General features: G+C 37.5%; 2 protein-coding genes across 2 annotated transcripts; both read right to left on the reverse strand.

The window, feature by feature from the left end:
• Positions 1-202: 202 nt before the first annotated feature.
• LOC121650233 (trace amine-associated receptor 13c-like) lies at positions 203-1,359 on the reverse strand. Its single transcript, XM_042001629.1, has 2 exons — positions 1,125-1,359; positions 203-1,016 (listed from the first exon to the last, which is right to left on the reverse strand). Exons 1-2 carry the CDS (start codon positions 1,298-1,300, stop codon positions 203-205), a joined length of 990 nt encoding a protein of 329 aa, XP_041857563.1. The 5' UTR covers positions 1,301-1,359.
• Positions 1,360-18,207: 16,848 nt separating this feature from the next.
• LOC121650235 (trace amine-associated receptor 13c-like) lies at positions 18,208-19,405 on the reverse strand. Its single transcript, XM_042001631.1, has 2 exons — positions 19,171-19,405; positions 18,208-19,021 (listed from the first exon to the last, which is right to left on the reverse strand). Exons 1-2 carry the CDS (start codon positions 19,344-19,346, stop codon positions 18,208-18,210), a joined length of 990 nt encoding a protein of 329 aa, XP_041857565.1. The 5' UTR covers positions 19,347-19,405.
• Positions 19,406-20,232: the final 827 nt, after the last annotated feature.

The raw sequence follows: 20,232 nt of genomic DNA on the forward strand, positions 1-20,232 counted from the left end.
ACATTTAATGTGAGTTTTTTAAATGAGCTTTAGAACACTGCAGTTACTCAAAGGTTAATTTAATATGGCTTTACTAAGCTTTTGAGGGCCCTAAACTTAATAACAAATTATGTGTTGTGAATCCATCTTCTACATCAATGATGAAGTAAAAGATGTTACATAATTGTTAGTGAGACTGACACAACTCCACGGTCTCTCTACACTACAGTATATTGGTCTCTCGGGATCCAGGCTGCAGGATCTGCAGGGTGACAATGAGTTTAATCGCTTTTCTGAACCAGGAGTAAAACAGAGCATAGATCAGTGGGTTTAGACAGGAGTTAAAATAAAACAGAAAGACTAAACATGTTGCAGCTGTAGAATTCATTATGTTGACATCAACAAAAGAGTAACAGTAATATGGGCATAAACATGATAAATATACAATGACAAGAATACCAAGAGTCCTGGCTGCTTTCAGCTCAGATTTCTTTGATAAAGTCACTGCATGGTGGACTGTAACAGCTGTAATGTGAGAGCGCATGGCGCGAGCCTGAGACACAGCCACCACAAATACTCTCATGTACAGAACTATGATCACAGTTACTGGAAATATAAAGGTCACAATAATATCAACAGTGACTGTAATATAAGTGTTTTTAAGCACACATTCTCCAAAACAGGAATTACTCGTGCCTGGTTGAATCAGCTCATCTCTCAAGTAGATAATACTGTAAACAAAAGACCAAAGCCAACAAAGACAAACACAGTATTTGGCTTTTTTAAAAGTGATTTTCTTGGAGTAATGCAGAGGGTAACAAATAGCCATGTAGCGGTCACATGATATGAAAACAATGCTACTGATTGAAGTAGCAAGAGTTTGACTGCCCAGATACCAATACAAGACACACATGATATCCCCAAAAATCCAGCAGGATGTGTATCTAAAGATTTCTCCTGGCATCAACACAAGACCTACAAGAAAGTCAGAAACAGCCAGAGAGAGGATGAGGATGTTAGTAGGTGTGTGAAGCTGCCTGGAAGGAGACAGAAAAAAATTGATTACCAACAAATTATGTTAATATAACCATATAACATTATTAATATACTTAAAGTTTAGATTCTACTTAGAAGTTAATCTCTACCTGAAGTGGGAGACTGAGATGATGACGAGCAAGTTGATGGTTATGGTGGTCAGAGAGATGAAGAACAGCAAGAGTTTCAGGAGCACAGTTTCAGACCAGCGAAGTGTCGGCTTCCTGCAGGACATGTTGAATAGTTGTGGAAAGCAGAGTTCAGCTCCGTCCTGGAGCTCCATCATCAGACAGCTGCAGCTCCAGCAGCTCTCTGACCTAAACTCTGTCCTAAAGCTGATTTATCTTTTCCAATCGTCCCGCCTCTCTCCACCTTTACTCTCTGTAGAATACTGTCATCACTCTTACCTCACTTTACACAACTTTTTGTTGTCTTAGAAACCAGTTCACTCCATTCCATCTCCCAGTTATAACTACGTCTCTGCAGGGAAATACCTACTGGTATTGTACACATTACAAACAAATAAAGATTTATGAAAGAAACTATATGTGATAACTATATAAACCCATATTATAACCATAGTGTGTCAGCAGGGTTTTGGGAAAGATTAAAAAATAAAAAACTTTCATTTTCAACGATGATGTTACAGCCTTCCAAATTTGGTTCCGTGTGACAGAAAGATCTGTTTGTGTCTTGTGTTGCTCTTCTACTTCCTGGTTAGAGAGCCAATCATGTTTCAGCACCAGATAGTACCTGACAATCTGCATTCAACAAAACAGAGTACAGTTTGTTTGGAGTAATATGAATGCACGTTCAACCTCTGATGCGAACCAAAAATCAAACTTTGGTCCACTTGCAAGTGACTCTGGTGCAATTCACTTACCTTGTGAAATGAAACGGACCAAGCAGCAGCAACCAATAGCATTTTAGATGATCTGTTATATCTTTTGGTTTAGTAAAACATTTCCCTCCAGTTTCTAAATAAGAGGGGTTAGACTTGATATTTTTTCTCAATGGAAATTTCAAAGTATTCAAAAGTAATGTCTTTAATGGTGCATAACAATCTACAATTATCATAAAAATATCATGGAAAACCTGAAATGCTTCCTCTGGGTCTTTTCCCGAAAACACTTTTGACCAACTAGCATTTTTAACATCTTCTTCATATGTGGCCAGATTAAAACTCTGAAATGATCTTTTACTTATTACTTTGCGATCAAGCTCAGGGACTTTTTTCTTCCCCACAACTGCAATGAGATTATAGTTTCTACAACCTACTGGCATAAATGTCTAGTTAGGGCAAAGTTCTGGTGTATTAATAAACATGTAGTCAATACAGGTAGCTACTCGAGTGCCATCACTCTTTAAACAAACTCTCATTGGTTTATTGATGACCTGTAATAGTCCACAAGCTGCAGGTGCACTCCTTAGTTTCGTTTTCATTGAACAGGAATTCCAGTTTATGTTTAAATCACCCATAAAATATATTTCATTATGTGTATTACTGACATTATCCAGCATTTCACAAATTCTGTCTAAATACCAACTGTTAGCACTGGGGGTCCAAAACAACGTCTTATTAGTATTAGCTTAAGATGTTTTAAACAAACTTACAGCCACAGTATTCCAGCATCTAATGAAATTAAATCCTGTCTAACTTTAACAGGTATATGAGTTTGAATTTAGAAAGCAAACCCCCTCCATATGCATTCCTGCCATTTCTAATATTATATCCATGTATGATTAATGACGTATCCTCAATTGTAGAATCTAAATCTAAAGTCTCTGACTGTACTGCCAATATATGTAGATTATTTAATAAGAGTACATCTGCTACTTTGGTTAATTTATGTCTGATACTGCATATGTTTATTTGGGTTATTTTACAACCTTTCTTCTGCAATTTATGTGACATTCCCAAAACCTCTTTTTTCTTTTTGTTAAATTTTGATAAATTCAATTTTGGAGCAACACCAATTACAGTAAACAACATATATACATTCACTCATATACACAAAATCACAAATTATTTGTAGTATTGCTACTCTAGCTGTCATAGGTGCAGTCCTAAGAAAGCAGAACTTCTTTCTAGGTTCTTTTTCTCTTTATTTAACTCAGTGTTTAAATAGCTGTTATGAAGTCATTCAAATATCCTTTAGAATTGTGTTCTTTTATTCATGGCCAACTTCCACACAGGATACAGGACAACAACATAGGCATTCAGCCTACTTGTAGCCTACATACTTTCTAATTTACAACAAAATGCAATATAACTAAAAATTATTTTGAAATCATGTTACAGTTTTTGAAGTAAAATATCTATTTTAAACTATTTCTGGTCCGCTTCTTTTACTAGCTTCCATACCTGCACGCTGCTACTCTTTTGCTGACATAAAATAAAATTTGCTGGCTGTTGTTTGGCAACTGTGGGGAGTCGTATGTGATTGGATAAGGAACCAGGAAGAAGGAAAGAGCAACACAGTGCACCAAAGTTATTCCGGCATGGAACTCTTGTTTTGAAGGAGAAAAAGTTGACAAATATATTGTTGATGTAGTAGATAGATTGTTTATAGGGAAGCTTCCTTTTATCCCTCACAACAGATTATTTTTACAGAAAAAATTCTAATTAAAGAATGATGCTATGAATTCTGTAGGATGTCGCTTTGCCACATCTTTGTCAAGGCCCAACACTCTGATGTTGAGTCTTTGGCTGAAATTTTCCAGCCTATCAGTTTTTTCTCTCAGTTCTTTCTTTTCATTCTGGAGCACGTTACAAACTTTCTCCGCTTCATTCATTCTTTCTTGCGTAGAGAGCACCAACTCGACATCATCTACTTTGTCTTTGCACTCCTTCAGATCGACCTTTAAGAAATCCAACTGAAACTGAAATTTATCAATTGCTTTGGTTATTTCCTGTCTTGTTATTGAGCCAATTAATGCAGCAAATTCAGGTTAATTGCTCCACTGTGCCACGTTGGCTTCCATCCCAATTCTCTCAGGTATAACAGGTGAGACAGCTGGCATGTCCTTTTTCAATTTTTAAGGCATGAGAAATATTCCCACTCCAGTTCCACTATTAACAGTTTTAAGACAATTCCTGTAATCAGTTCATTTTGAAAGAGCTTGTTTCCAATTATAATTACTTTAGGAGTTCCACTTCCACTTTTATTAGTCTTTTTTTTATTTTTGTTGTATTTGACCACACAAAGCATGTTACAATTAAAAAAGTAATTACTTCATCATTTGACTGAAAGATTTTTCCATGTAGCCACATCACATTGACAGACCTTTACGTGACTGAAACACTGCCAAATTCACAGTGGTCAGAAGAAAGTTACACGTCTTAAGTGAGCTAATGAGGAGGATAACGTTTTACCCAATGGAGTAGCTCTAAATATTCTTGAAGTATCTCAAATAATGTGTTGTCATTTAAAAAAAAAAAAAAGCAACATCGACTCTAGATGTTTCATGTCTCAGAAATTGCTAAAATGAAGAGTCGATTTCGGCTTGCTTTGTTGTGTGTGTTCACGCGATGGGATTGCAAATCTCGGCAGCCATGCTGTTCTCGGCATAACACTGGTAGTGGAGGGTGCAGGCACAAGAGGTTAAGCCAAACAATCAAACTAAGAATGCAAAATTTGAGAATTTCTAGGTAGGAAATCTGGATAATGAAGCACTGAAGGTGCATGGATGGAATTTATTGTGCACATTGCAGGGTTCCTACAGCTTAAAGCAAGTTAAATTTAAGACTTTTTAAGACTTTTTTAATGCCATTTGAAAATAAATTTAAGACCAACTTCCCAATTAACGAAAGTGGGGGAAAAAACACCACATCAAATACAAGTGGTTAGGGACAATTTCACCCAAATGTTTATTTTAACATAAAACGTGACTTTTTGTTCATGTGAAAAACTTTCATTTTGAAAAACATACACTTTTCAGAGCTGAAAACATGGAAAACAATACATAAAAATCCAAACTTGCTGATGTAGGCCGTCTTGTCGGAATCGCATGCAAAAGAGTAGGTAATGTCGGAGTCTGGGAACATTGCACGAAATAAGTCTCCAACTCCCTCATTAGACTTGAACGATTGGTGTTTTGTCACGGTGTTCAGAGACCACAGTACCTCTGCTTTCAGTGTAGGCGTACACCCGAACATTGTCTGGAAATGTGCTGTTGCTGTCCCAGTTGTTGATATTGGTAGTGCGGGTGGAGGCATGGTGGAGACAAGAGGAGAACAGAACTGGGAAATACCTGGCGTATGCAGTTGGCAGTTCGATTTTGACGCTTTGTTTTTCGCGCTGTGCATGTAAGACTCCACTGCCTTGACTCCCATCGTGGTGAGTTTGAAACATTTTTTTGCACAAAATACCCCGTGCCTCGTACACATTGCCTTTTCGTTGAATTTACACTTTCCCATGATGTAGTTTAAAGTTGCTACATTAACAACGTGCGTCTGCTCTTAGAGACGGCTGCAACCGCGTCACTGTTTTGTTGGTTCCGCTATCATGTTCGCATCATCAGAGACATTCGGTACATTTTAAATAAAATGAATGTTACGATTTATTTTTAGATTTGAGACTAATTTCAATTATAAAATCCTACTAATTATGTGTAAACATTTTTAAGACTTTTGAAAGATCAATCTAAGACATTTTAATGCCAATTAAGGCCTTAATTTTAGATTGATGAATTCAATGCCTTTTAAGACTTTTTAAGGATCCGCGGGAACCCTGATATTGTGAATATTTCTCTCTCCTCACCATCTAGAAGCTGTGAGATTTTAATCCTGCTTTCTCTCTGTTCACTCGATGGCTGATATTCATCAGATATTGTTCCTTCTGTGTTTAGAAGTGTTGGAATCCCCTGATTCCCCCGGCTCCGTTGATGGAGATAAAACCACTTGAGATCATTTCCATTTTCAATAGTTTTATTTAGTAGCAAAAGGTTACATGAGCAATTCCCCGCAGATATATCTGAAGACTCTTAACTAGAAGCAGAAACAAGCGCTATGAGATCCAAGCAGAGTCTGAACACTCAGTAAGTGCTATCTTATTTTATACTTCACCCTCTGCCCTAGAAAAACCGGTCCGGTCGGGCTCAGACACTGTATATGTGTGTGAGCTGTTCTATCCGAATATTAAACAAACTGTGTTATCTGTGTCTGTATCTGTGTTAAACGTCATTCCCTGCATCTGTATCTATGTGTGTATGTGCATGGAATTCTGCTATCTGTCCTGTTGTGCTGCTTCAAGGCTGAGAGATAAGTATTCTCTTCTGCAGCTGTCCCTCTACTAACTAAAAACAACCTTCACTACTCCACTCATAAGCTATTATTCATGATTTATGAATAATTACCGTTACCGTTACCTGACTCTCGTACATGTTACCTGTCCAACTGTTTTCCCATCCTCACAACTCCCCCTTTTGATCTCTTCCAGAGATCACCACCTAAGAGCTGACTCCTCCCCAGATAGCTCCATCGTTTGCCCATCCAGACTTAGGAAAAATATAATTTTATCAGCACCATCCATCTGAGCTACTGCCATAGCAATCTATCAAACCCACAAAGCCCTAATACCAGGGATACAGCAACAACCACAAGTAACCACAAGGACCACCACCGTGGTCAACAGCAATACAATAAACACAACCAATTCCTTACATTTGCCACACTTTCCCATCAACCGATCCTTAAAAGGGTTCTCAGCCCCTGAGTGCTCCTTCCACCGCATCTCTGGTATTTTATTTCACATTAATTTCTTTTAATTTTACTAAGCTGTATTGCTTCTTGTTTATTTAGTTATTAATTTAATTATTTAATTATCTATTCATTCATGTGTTTATTCATTCATAGCTGTTCTTACTGTTTCCGAAGGAAATTTAATTTTTGTTTTAACTCCAGTGTTTTCTTCACAGCATCATCAAGCCAGGGGCAACAGTATGAAAGATCCTCATGAGTGTTGTAATTTTTATGTGGTTCTGTTTTGATGCGTAAAGGTTCATTTTGTTCTTAACATGCATTAGTTGAATTGTGCTTAAATTTCTTATTCATGTTAAGCAAGTCATATCGCCGTCGGCATGAAAAGGGCTTTATAAATATAATATAAGTTTGATTCGATTTGATTTAGTAAGGCCGGCCAATCGTTATACATTATAATAAACATACACTGTAATGAATTGCTTTAAAAAATACAGTTAAATTTTATAGTAAGTCGCTGGTTATCACTAATACTTTATCATACTGTGCACATAAATCCTTTCAAAGGGCACCCAAAGTTTTATTGGACAACTGGATGAGGTACAGCATTGTATTGTAAATTTGATAAGTTCAGTTGCATAATGGGATGTTGTAATCGTCACCAGTACTATTGGCAGTGGGCTGCGAAGGGGCAAGGAGAGGAGAATTACACCGGGTAAATTACTTAATCTATTCAAATTTATTATTTTACTATTTTACTCCTAGTTTGTGACAACTTTAAGGGTCCATAAAAGTAACATTATCAGCACATTACCGTTTTTTTTCTCTTTGCTAACAGGGTTAGCTTAGCAGTTAACGTCACATCAAGAGATCTTTAGCTCCCATGAATGACCTTCTTTACCTTAAAAATTCAGCTGATGTGTCCAGTTTGAATCAATACTATAGCCGTTTATGTCATGTTTTACAGTCCTTATGTTTTAGTTCTGTCATGATGTTGGTTATATTTCTGGTTCTGGTTATTGTCATGTTTAGTTTCGGTTTAGGTCATGGTTTGGTTTTTGGTTTTGTCATGTTTAGTTCAGTTTTCCCTCACGTGCTGTGTTTTCTGTCCCCAGCTCATTAACTCACCTGGTTTGAGTTTGATTCACTTCACCTGGTCTCAATTTGTTACTCTGTGTATATATAACCCATGGTTTTCAGTTTGCCCTTGCCAGATCCTTTTGGTTTAACCCTGTTGTGTGTGGTTACCTGTCTTGAGTTTAAGGAAATAAAAACCTTGTCACCTGCATTGTTCTGCCTCCCACCTTGACTGCCTGCGTTTGGGTCCTCACCTCCGCCACCATTCATTACAGTTTAATCTTTTCATGTGCAGGGAAATGTTTGTTTAAACATTTTTCATATGCTTAAAACTAGGGCTGGGTAATACATCAAGATTTTCAAATAAACCGAGACTTTATCAGACGGGATATAGAATGAGGGTATGTCGTTTATATCGAGACAACAGTTTCTGTGGTTAATTGACAAAAAAACATATTAGATATTGTGATTCAGGTAAAAAATATCGAGATATAAAATTTGGTTCATATCGCCCAGTCTTAGTTAAAACTACTATTTTATAGCTAAAAAATTTGTGCCATGTTAAGTAGTGACGTACAGGCTGATACTGAAATTTTGATACTTCCTATACCAGCGTGTCATGTTTTAACTGAAACTTATTACCTATTACCTATTACGTGCTTCTTTCCGTTGCCAGTTCTTCCACTGAAATCTAGATTCACCCATCTTATCCATGGATTTTAACTAGTAGTAATTCCTATGACTGGACGGCTATAACTGCTATGCACAACACCATAAGTAAGATCAACATTATATCTAATATAAAGCAAGATTACTTATAGCTAGCAAGCTAATTTAGCAATCACTATCCTCTGTGGGGAATTGATGAAGATAGAGAAAGAAGAATTGATAGACTTTAGCGGCTTTTCATAGTAGTCTTGCGAGCTTCAACCTCAGGGTAGACTGCCCTCAGTAGGAGCACACTGGCTCCAGTGATACCATGAAGAGCCCTTGCCCTGGAGTCTAACATGCATGAGATGTTCTTTCCAGGACCTCGAAGGGTCCCGTCTACCTGGGTTCTGACCACTTTCTTTTGATGACCCGTAACAACACCCACTCTGCAGGGAAGGGTTCACTTCCTTCCTTAGTTCTTTTCTGGTCTCTCACCTGGCATCCGAACCCTGTAACGAGACCTCAGAGCTTTCTAAGCTTGAGGGTTCCCCTTTGTTGCCACAGTGCTACTTCCCGTGGGGCATCCCCCTTTTGTGATTCAACAATCTTCTCCTCTTATATAACTGGCCTTATACTTCCTTTTATTTAGAAAAAACCTTCCTATTTATTTAAATAATTTACGTTATCCCACATAAGAGTAAAATTATTCATAAAACATTCAACTTCTTGTACAATTGAACCCTGGAGTTGACTGCTTTGGTATCACCCCTGTGAAAGCAATTGTCATCAGTAGTGTGATAACATAAATTAAACAACACACACAAATGTACATGCTGACAATTCTCTCTACCTGTAAAAGTTTATCCCAAATGCCATAAGGGACAACATCATGTTTGATTTTGAAATGCAAATACTCACATTTTACAAAAGGGATTTAGTGTAGATGTCTCCTCCTGTAGACAGATCCAAGTCCTCAGTCCTGTTTTTCAGGAAAATTAGCAGAGTTAGCAGCATTATAAAACAGCAATCAGCCTTTTGTGGAAACAATCCTGGAGAAGAAACTGCTGGAAGAAAGGTTAATTCAAAATCAGTCCATCAGTCTGTCGTCAGGTCGGAGTCAGAAAACTTTGTCAAAGTCACGTCACTTGTTCTGCGTAGAAAGCCAAATCAGAGCAGGTCAATGTTCCTGCATTCATGAGGATCCTTAAAGTTCATTTTGAAATTGTTTGGAAAACATTAATTGTTTTGGAGATTTGTTATTAATTTGTTATTAATGCTTTCAATTCCAAGATGATATGGACTTAAACCCAATTGGAATTTGGGCCAAATTTGCTCGAGCAGCCTTTTTCTTTTATTCTTTTTACAAATACCTCTATCTTTTTTTTTAAATGAGAGAATCAGTTTAGAATAACCATGGATATCATACCAATATGAAATAGGTTGTATTTTCTTCTGGTATTTCTCTACATTAATTCTAATGTTATAGTGCATTTTGTTGTGTTATGCAGAGATAACAATGACCTAAAATAATTTTATCTGCATCAACATTCATTGTTTTAGTGTTTAAAGTTTCTTTCATTTTATTTAAACTAATTTGCGTAGTTACCTCTGCTGACAGATTAAAAGAGGAGCTTCTTTAATTTAATTTCCATTAATCCATCCTTTAAGTTTTAGAAACGTCCCTCTAAGCAATTTATTTATTGATTCATTTTATTTCAGGTCCTTAGTTTGCTTGAGTGAATTAGATCAGGCCTTCAGCTTGTATCTGAGTTTCTCGCTCAATTTTTGTTGAATATAATTTTAGATACCAAGATTATTAAAACCTTAATTTAAGCCGACTATGAGCAAAATTAAAATAATCAGGACCCAGAGACACACGAACAGTTTTAGTACAAATCACACACACACTTAAAGTTCTCAGGAAATCAGGGGGCGAGCAGCCGCCATCACCACACAGAACCAAGCAGGGAAACCACCATTCGGTATTTACATAAATGCACATAAGGATGAGTATGTTGGCATTTACGCCTCTGGCAGGAAAGGATTTACTCACTCTTTCTCTTCCTAAATTGTGAAAACTAAACAGGGTCAGTGAACACATCATGTGGATCAGTAGCAAGCAGATATTTTGTTGCAGTGAGCTTGTGTGTGTGTGTGTTTGTGTATATGTGTGTCTCTTTTAACAGTTGTGAACTAGTCTTATGTGTATGAAATGTATAGAAATGAAGCTTTTTTTTCTGTTACCTCTTTAGCACTTTCTTTCCATAAAGATATGGATCTGTTGAACTTCAGTGTAGGGTTTTGAATCAAATAATTATTTGTGGTATGATATCAGAACAATCTCACCATCATCGTGTCAACTGGTCACATGACTGCTTACATCTGTGAGTCAGCTCTGCCGTGGGTCAGTCAGATGGCAAACTGCCTTTTTGATCTTATGGCCAATGACCCACTTTCACCACATGGATGTTCTGTCTCTGGTGAGTAGAAACTGCATGGTTTTCCAACCTCAGGCCCCCAGCACCCACCTCTCTGCAGCTTCGGCCCTGCAGAGCCCGGCAGCCATGCCACCTCGGAGCTGGGCTGCAGAGCTCTTGTCCCGGTTTGTCCTTGAGCTTTGGTCTTGTCCTCTGAATAAAACGCATGATCTGGAGCATTCCGGAGGATGGTGTTCTACCATCCACAGCAGATGTCCATCAAACATCTGGTTTCAGACTCTCTGAAACTCTGGAACTCTGGTGGTAATTGCTGGAGATCAAATGTTCTTATGTCCTTTCATGAATCATACAGAGCATCAGGTGGGGCAGGTAAGAGTGGGTCTCAGTTTCAGTTCATTGGAGATGGTGGTGATAGATTTTTCTTTATTTATTCATTTATTTTTTAATTAGGGGGTCTCTGCCAACTGTTTTCACAGAGAAGAAGGAAGCAGCTTCACAGCTTAAAATTCATTCTGCTCACTTTTTTACTTTTTAATTTAATAAATTCTGAACATTTCATCCTTCTTTTTCATCAATAGTTGATTTTTTTAAATATATATGAAGAAATATGTATCTGTTGCTGTTTAAAGAGAAAACTGCTGCTAAATCTGTTTATGTGTTTAGTGCAGGGGCCTGCAGCCTTTCCAATCCAAAAAGCAAATTTTCCCTCTGCCAGCTAAATAAAACTCCCTTAGAGATGCAAAAGACCTTTTCAAAAAGGCAACTTAATATGTATATATTTTTAATGAAGAGCTGCCATATTATTATTATTATTATTATTATTATTATTATTATTATTATTATTATTTCCGTTTTTATGTTTTAAAATAAAGAAAAACATAAACCTTTATAAAAAGAGGATAGACAAACTTCTAAAGGATGTACCTATTTGTGGAAAATGATGTAAAGTTAAAGAAAAAAAGTCCCTGGTTTTCAAACTAATGACAAGAAAGATAGATTTAAAAAATATTTTAGCCGCATATTTAGAGGCATTATGGAAGGTCCAGAGAGCCACTTGCAGCTCCAGAGTCGCGGGTTGGAGACCCCTGATATAGTGTTTGTAAACCAAAATTTACTGCATTTTCTTTATATAGCCGTAGGCCTTCTTTTAAAGGAAAGAGACATTTGGTGCGTAACAATGCAATTAATCGGGATTAATCACAACATGTCATGCGATTAATCGCGATAAAAAATTTTTAATCAATCAATTAATGGATCGCTGATTACCTGACAGACAGGCCGCAGTTTGTCCGGCTGGGCGGTGTCCTGTCTGATGTGGTGATGAGTGATGTAGGAGCCCCGCAGGGCACTGTGCTCTCTCCATTCCTGTTCACCTTATACACCACAGACTTTCAGTACAACTCAGAATCATGTCACCTTCAGAAATTTTCTGACGACTCTGCAGTTGTTGGGTGTATAAGTGGTGGGCGGGAGGAGGAGTACAGGGGGCTGGTGGACGGATTTGTGGAGTGGGCGGGTAAGAATTGCCTGCTGCTTAATGTGGACAAGACCAAGGAGATGGTGTTAGACTTCAGGAAGAAGGGATCAGCTCCACAGCCCCTCTGCATCCTGGGTAGTGATGTGGACACGGTTGAGGAATATAAATACCTGGGAGTGTCTATCGATAACAGACTGAGTTGGAAGACCAACAGCACAGCTGTGTACAAGAAGGCCTGCAGCAGACTCTACTTCCTGAGGAAGCTGCGGTCGTTCAACGTGTGCAGCTTCCTGCAGCAGACTCTACTTCCTGAGGAAGCTGCGGTCGTTCAACGTGTGCAGCAAGATGCTGGAAATCTTTTACCAGTCTGTTGTGGCCGGTGCCCTGTTTTCATCTGTGGTCTGCTGGGGGGGGCAGCATTGCACAGACTGAACAAACTGATCAGGAAGGCTGGCTCTGTCATTGGCTGCAGACAGGACACTTTAGAAGCAGTGGTGGAGAGGAGGACACTGAACAAACTGTTATCTATCTCGGATAACCCTGACCACCCTCTCCACCCTGTGCTGGACAGACAGTGGAGCTCCTTTTCCAAAAGACTCAGACAGCTTCGCTGTCTCAAGGACCGCTTCAGGAAATCTTCCTGCCACATGCAATAAGACTGTTTAACTCATCATCATTGTGTCAGAAATAACAATATGAGTGACTGTTGTAACTGGTGAATTTTTGCACTGACTGGATCAACCTTGCACAGTTAAACTCCTCATCTTGTGTCACTGAAAATAACTGTCACTACTAATCATTGCACTGGACTATATTATTTGCTGGCTATTCTCACTTCTTACTGTGTATAGCTAAATACCTCCTTGTACAAGTCTTGTAGATAATGAAATTTTTATACTGTTTTTTATTTTGCTACCTTTAGAAGCACAACTGCTAAATGACTGTACCGCTGCAACACCTAAATTTCCCAGCTATCTATCTATCTATCTATCTATCTATCTATCTATCTATCTATCTATCTATCTATCTATCTATCTATCTATCTATCTATCTATCTATCTATCTACATAAAGAGCATACACAAGACAAATCACACACAAAAATAATTATTTACACCCAACATTTAATACAGTTGAACAAAAACTTGACCAAAATGCTATATATTTCCAACAGATTTTTCATGTTTTGCACTTTATTTACTATTTACAGATCTTCACAGAGTAAAACAGACCAAAACAAATGAACACATTTATTACATTTTTGTATCATAGCAGCTTTAATGATTTTTTTGATTGATATTTGATTGAGTTTAATTCAAATTGTTCCATAAACTTACTAAAACACAACACTCCAACACCGTTTTTCTGAAACTTGGATTGATAAATATCTCACATCCTTTAAAATGGCAGTTACCTTTTCTTTTTATTTATTTACTTATTTTTTATGTTGATCGACAAACGTTTTCTATAAGATATAAAAATCTGCTTCAGAACACTGTAATTATGTACTTTATATATATACAGTATATATATATATATATATATATATATATGTGTACTAGTGTGTGTATATATATGTGTACTAGTGTGTGTATATATATATATAAATAATTGACTGGATCTTTATATCTCCTTCTAGTTTTTTCAGGGAATTGTTCAGCATATTTCATTAACTTCGTGTGTTGAAACATCACCTGGAGAAACCAACTTCATCTGGAAAAAGTTGCTTCACCCTGCCAGCTTGCAGACAGAATGTCTCCTACATGTCTGTAATGTACCACTGTGTGTGGTCGTGGAGCAGGAGGCAGACAATGTTTGATGCTGGACCTTAACTAAGTTTTTTTTAAGATCATCCCTGCTCTGTTACATAATTGCCGATGAGACCAACACAACTCCACAGTCTCTCTACACTACAGTATGTTGGTCTCTCGGGATCCAGGCTGCAGGATCTGCAGAGTGACAATGAGTTTAATTGCTTTTCTGAACCAGGGATGAAACAGAGCATAGATCAGTGGGTTTAGACAGGAGTTAAAATAAAACATAAAGACAATGAATGTTTCAACTGTAGGATTCATCATGTTAACATCTACAAGAGAGTAACAGTAATATGGGCATAAACATGATAAATATACAATGACAAGAATACCAAGAGTCCTGGCTGCTTTCAGCTCAGATTTCTTTGATAAAGTCACTGCATGGTGGACTGTAACAGCTGTAATGTGAGAGCGCATGGCGCGAGCCTGAGACACAGCCGCCACAAATACTCTCATATACAGAACTATGATCACAGTAACTGGAAATATGAAGGTAAAAATAATGTCAACAGTGACTGTAATATAAGTATATTTAAGCACACATTCTCCAAAGCAGGAATTACCCGTGCCTGGTTGAATCAGCTCGTCTTTGATGTAGATAATATTGTAAACAAAAGACCAAAACCAACAAAGACAAACACAGTATTTGACTCTTCTTAAAGTGATTATTTTGGAGTAATGCAGAGGGTAACAAATAGCCGTGTAGCGGTCAGCTGATATGAAAACAATACTACTTATAGAAGAAGTGAGAATTTGACAGACCAGATACCAATATAAAGTACACATGATATCCCCAAAAATCCAGCAGGATGTGTATCCAAAACAGAGTACAGTTTGTTTGGAGTAATATGAATGCACGTTCAACCTCTGGTGCGAATCTAAGAGTGAAACTTTGGTCCACTTGGTTTACTTGCAAGTGACTCTGGTGCGATTCACTTACCTTGTGAAATGAAATGGCCCAAGCAGCAGCAACCAATAGCATTTCAGATGATCTGTTATATCTTTTGGTTTAGTAAAACATTTCCGTCCAGTTTCTAAATAAGAGGGGTAGACTTGGTATTTCTTCTCAATAGAAATTTCAAGGTATTCCATAATTCTTTTCTATCATGTTTGATTTCATTAATTCTAATTTCATAATACAGTTTCTTTTTCTCCTTATTTACTTTGGTAACAAAATTCCTTACTGTGCAGCATATTTGCCAATCCCATATAAGATTTGATAAAATAGTTGTTGATATTGCTTGATTCTTTCCCATCATATCTTCTTTTAATTCCTTATCCAACCATGGGGTGTTGATGTTTTTTACCATAAACTTCTTTATTGGTGCAGGATAATCTACAATTGTCATAAAAATTTCATTAAAAGCCTGAAATGCTTCATCTGGCTCTTTTGACCAATTAGCATTTTTAACATCTTCTTCATATTTGGCCTGACTATTTTGGGACCAGGGACTTTTGTCTTTCTCACAGTGGCAGTGAGATTATAGTTTCTACAACCTATTGGCACAGATATGGAGTTAGAGTAAAGTTCTGGTGTATTATTAAAAATGTGGTCAATACAGGTAGCTACTCGAGTGCCATCACTTTTTAAACAATTTGGTTTATTGATGACCTGTAATAGTCCACAAACTGCAGCTGCACCCCTTAGTTTCATTTTCATTGAACAGTAGAGGGAATTCCAGTTTATGTTTAAATCGCCCATAAAATATAATTCATGACGTCAGACTTTATCAGACGGGACATAGAATGAGGGTATGTTGTTTATATCAAGACAATAGTTTCTGTGGTTACTTGACAAAAAAAACATATATTAGATATTGTGATTTAGGTAAAAAATTTCGAAATATAAAATTTGGTTCATATCGCCCAGTCCTACTTAAAACTACTATTTTATATCTAAAAAACCTGTGCCATGCTAAGTAGTGATGTACGGATTGATACTGAAATTTTAATACTTCCTATACCAGCGTGTCATGTTTTAACTGAAAGTTGGAGTAGTCCTCCTGAATGACCTGCTCCTCAGGACCTACAACGTGCTCCTTTCCGTTGGGTAGTTTGGTGAAACCAAAAACACTTTGACCAATCCTTTCAGGTCAGTTGATCCACCTGAAATGTGGTGGTGTCACCCTTCCAATAGACCAACTCCACTCCTCCGTCCATTAACAAATATTCATTTGTTGTGTCGGATAACAGCTACCACAGGGTCCTCCTCCAACCTTTGCCAGACCCTTCAATGAGCCAAAAACTCAACTTGAGCACTGAAGCTGAACCCCAACACAACACACCCATAAACTGCCAGTTCTTCCACTGAAATCCAGGTCCCCCCATCTTACCCATGGGTCCTAACTATGTACCGGCATACTACCAGTATCCAGGGAGCTTAAGACCTTCTGTATCACATGGGTTAACTGCCAATGACCTAGAGTAATTCCTATGACTGGACAGCTATAACTGCTATGCACAACACCATAAGCAAGATCGACATTATATCTAATATAAAGCAAGATTACTTATAGCTAGCAAGCTAATTTAGCAATCACTATTATCTGCAGGGAATTGATGAAGATAGAGAAAGGAGAATTGATAGACTTTAGCGGCTCTTCTTTTCATAGTAGTCTTGCGAGCTTCAACCTCAGGGTAGACTGCCCTCAGTAGGAGCACACTGGCTCCAGTGATATCATGTACAGCCCTTGCCCTGGAGTCTAACATGCATGAGATGTTCTTTTCAGGACCTTCAAGGGTCCTGTCCACCTGGGTTCTGACCACTTTCTTTTGATGACCCGTAACAACATCCACTCTGCAGGGAAGGGTTCACTTCCTTCCTTAGTTCTTTTCCGGTCTCTCACCTGGCATCTGAACCCTGTGACGACACCTCAGAGCTTTCTAACCTTGAGGGCTCCCCTTTGTTGCCACAGTGCTACTTCCTGTGGGGCATCCCCCTTTTGTGGTTTTCAAACTAATGACAAGGAAAATAGATTTAAAAATATTTTAGCCACATATTTAGAGGCATTATAGAAGGTCCAGAGAGCCACTTGCAGCTCCGGAGTTGCAGGATGGAGACCCCTGATATAGTGTTAGTAAATCAAAATTTACTGCATTTTCTTTATATAGCCGTAGGCCTTCTTTCAAAGGAAAGAGACATTTGGTGCGTGACAATGAGATTAATCGGGATTAATCACGACATGCGATTAATCGTGATTAAACATTTTAATTGATGTCCAGCCTTAATATATATATGTATATACATAAAGAGCATAAAGAAGACAAATCACACACACAAATAATTATTTACACCCAACATTTAATACAATTAAACTAAAAATTGATGTGGACCAAAATGCTATATATTTCCAACAGATTTTTCATGTTTTACACTTTATTTACTATTTACAGATCTTCACAGAGTAAAACAGACCAAAACAAATGAACATATTTATTACATTTTTGTATCATAGCAACGTTAATGATTTTTTTGATTGATATTTGATTTGGTTTCTTTATTCAAATTGTTCCATAAACTTACTAAAACACAACACTCCAACACCGTTTTTCTGAAACCTGGATTGATAAATATCTCACATCCTTTAAAATGGCAGTTACCTTTTCTTTTTATTTACTTACTTATTTATTTACTTTTTATGATGATCAATAAATGTTTTCTATAAGATTTTTTAAAAAATTGCTTCAGAACACTGTAATTATCTACTATATATATAAATAATATATAAATAATTGACTGGATGGATCTTTATATCTGCTTCTAGTTATTTCAGGGAATTGTTCAGCAGATATTTCATTAACTTTGTGTGTTGAAACATCACCTGCAGAAACCAACTTCACCTGGGGAAAGTTGCTTCACCCTGCCGGGTTGCAGACAGAATGTCTCCTACATGTCTGTAATGTATCACTGCATGAGGTCGTGGAGCGGGAGGCAGACAATGTTTGATGCTGGACCTTAACTAAGTTTTTTTAAGATCATCCCTGCTCTGTTACATAATTTCCAGTGAGACCAACACAACTCCACAGTCTCTCTATACTACAGTATATTGGTCTCTCGGGATCCAGGCTGCAGGATCTGCAGAGTGACAATGACTTTAATCGCTTTTCTGAACCAGGGGTAAAACAGAGCATAGATCAGTGGGTTTAGACATGAGTTAAAGTAAAACAGAAAGACCAAAAATTTTGCAACTGTATGATTCATCATGTCAACATCAACAAGAGAGTAACAGTAAGATGGGCATAGACATGATAAATATACAATGACAAGAATACCAAGAGTCCTGGCTGCTTTCAGCTCAGATTTCTTTGATAAAGTCACTGCATGGTGGACTGTAACAGCTGTAATGTGAGAGCGCATGGCGCGAGCCTGAGACACAGCCACCACAAATACTCTCATGTACAGAACTATGATCACAGTAACTGGAAATATGAAGGTAAAAATAATGTCAACAGTGATTGTGATATAAGTGTATTTAAGCACACATTCTCCAAAGCAGGAATTACCCGTGCCTGGTTGAATGAGGTCATGTTTCACAAAGATAATACTGTAAACAAAAGACCAAAACCAACAAAGACAAACACAGTATTTGGCTCTTGTTAAAGTGATTATTTTGGAGTAATGCAGAGGGTAACAAATAGCTGTGTAGCGGTCAGCTGATATGAAAACAATGCTACTGATCGAAGTAGTAAGAGTTTGACAGACCAGATACCAATATAAAGTACACATCATATCCCCAAAAATCCAGCAGGATGTGTATCTAAAGATTTCCCCTGGCATCAACACAAGACCTACAAGAAAGTCAGAAACAGCCAGAGAGAGGAGGAGGATGTTAGTAGGTGTGTGAAGCTGCCTGGAAGGAGACAGAGAAACATTAATTACCAACAAATTATGTAAAAATATCTGCAATGAAATTTTTACTTCATCAGATTGTGTCAATATAACCATATAACATTATTCATATAATTAAAGTTTAGATTCTACTTAGAAGTTAATCTCTGCCTGAAGTGGGAGATTGAGATGATGACAAGCAAGTTTATGGCTATGGTGGTCAGAGAGATGAAGAACAGCAAGAGTTTCAGGAGCACAGTTTCAGACCAGCGAAGTGTCGGCTTCCTGCAGGACATGTTGAATAGTTGTGGAAAGCAGAGTTCAGCTCCGTCCTGGAGCTCCATCATCAGACAGCTGCAGCTCCAGCAGCTCTCTGACCTAAACTCTGTCCTAAAGCTGATTTATCTTTTCCAGCCGTCCCTCCTCTCTCCACCTTTACTCTCTGTAGAACACTGTCATCACTCTTACCTCACCTTACACAACTTTTCGTTGTCTTAGAAACCAGTTCACTCCATTCCATCTCCCAGTTATGACTACGTCTCTGCAGGGAAATACCTGCTGGTATTTTACACATTACAAAAAAATAAAGAAACTATATGTGATAACCATATAAACCCATATTATAACCATAGTGTGTCAGCAGTGTTTTGGGAAAAATTAAAAAATTAAAAACTTTCACTTTCAACGATAACGTTACAGCCTTCCAATTTTGGTACCGTGTGACAGAAAGATCTGTTTGTGTCTTGTGTTGCTCTTCTACTTCCTGATTAGAGTGTCAGTCATGTTTCAGCACCAGATAGTACCTGACAATCTGCATTCAACAAAACAGAGTACAGTTTGTTTGGAGTAATATGAATGCACGTTCAACCTCTGGTGCGAATCTAAGAGTGAAACTTTGGTCCACTTGGTTTACTTGCAAGTGACTCTGGTGCGATTCACTTACCTTGTGAAATGAAACGGACCAAGCAGCAGCAACCAACAGCATTTCAGATGATCTGTTATATCTTTTGGTTTAGTAAAACATTTCCCTCCAGTTTCTAAATAAGAGGGGTAGACTTGGTATTTCTTCTCAATAGAAATTTCAAAGTATTCCATAACTGTTTTCTATCATGTTTGATTTCATTAATTCTATTTTCATAATACAGTTTCTTCTTCTCCTTATTTAGTTTGGTAATAAAATTCCTTAATTTGCAACATATTTGCCAATCCCATATGAGATTCAATAAAATAGTT

Source organism: Melanotaenia boesemani, chromosome 12, assembly GCF_017639745.1.
Source record: "Melanotaenia boesemani isolate fMelBoe1 chromosome 12, fMelBoe1.pri, whole genome shotgun sequence".
Taxonomy (NCBI): Eukaryota; Metazoa; Chordata; class Actinopteri; order Atheriniformes; family Melanotaeniidae; genus Melanotaenia; species Melanotaenia boesemani.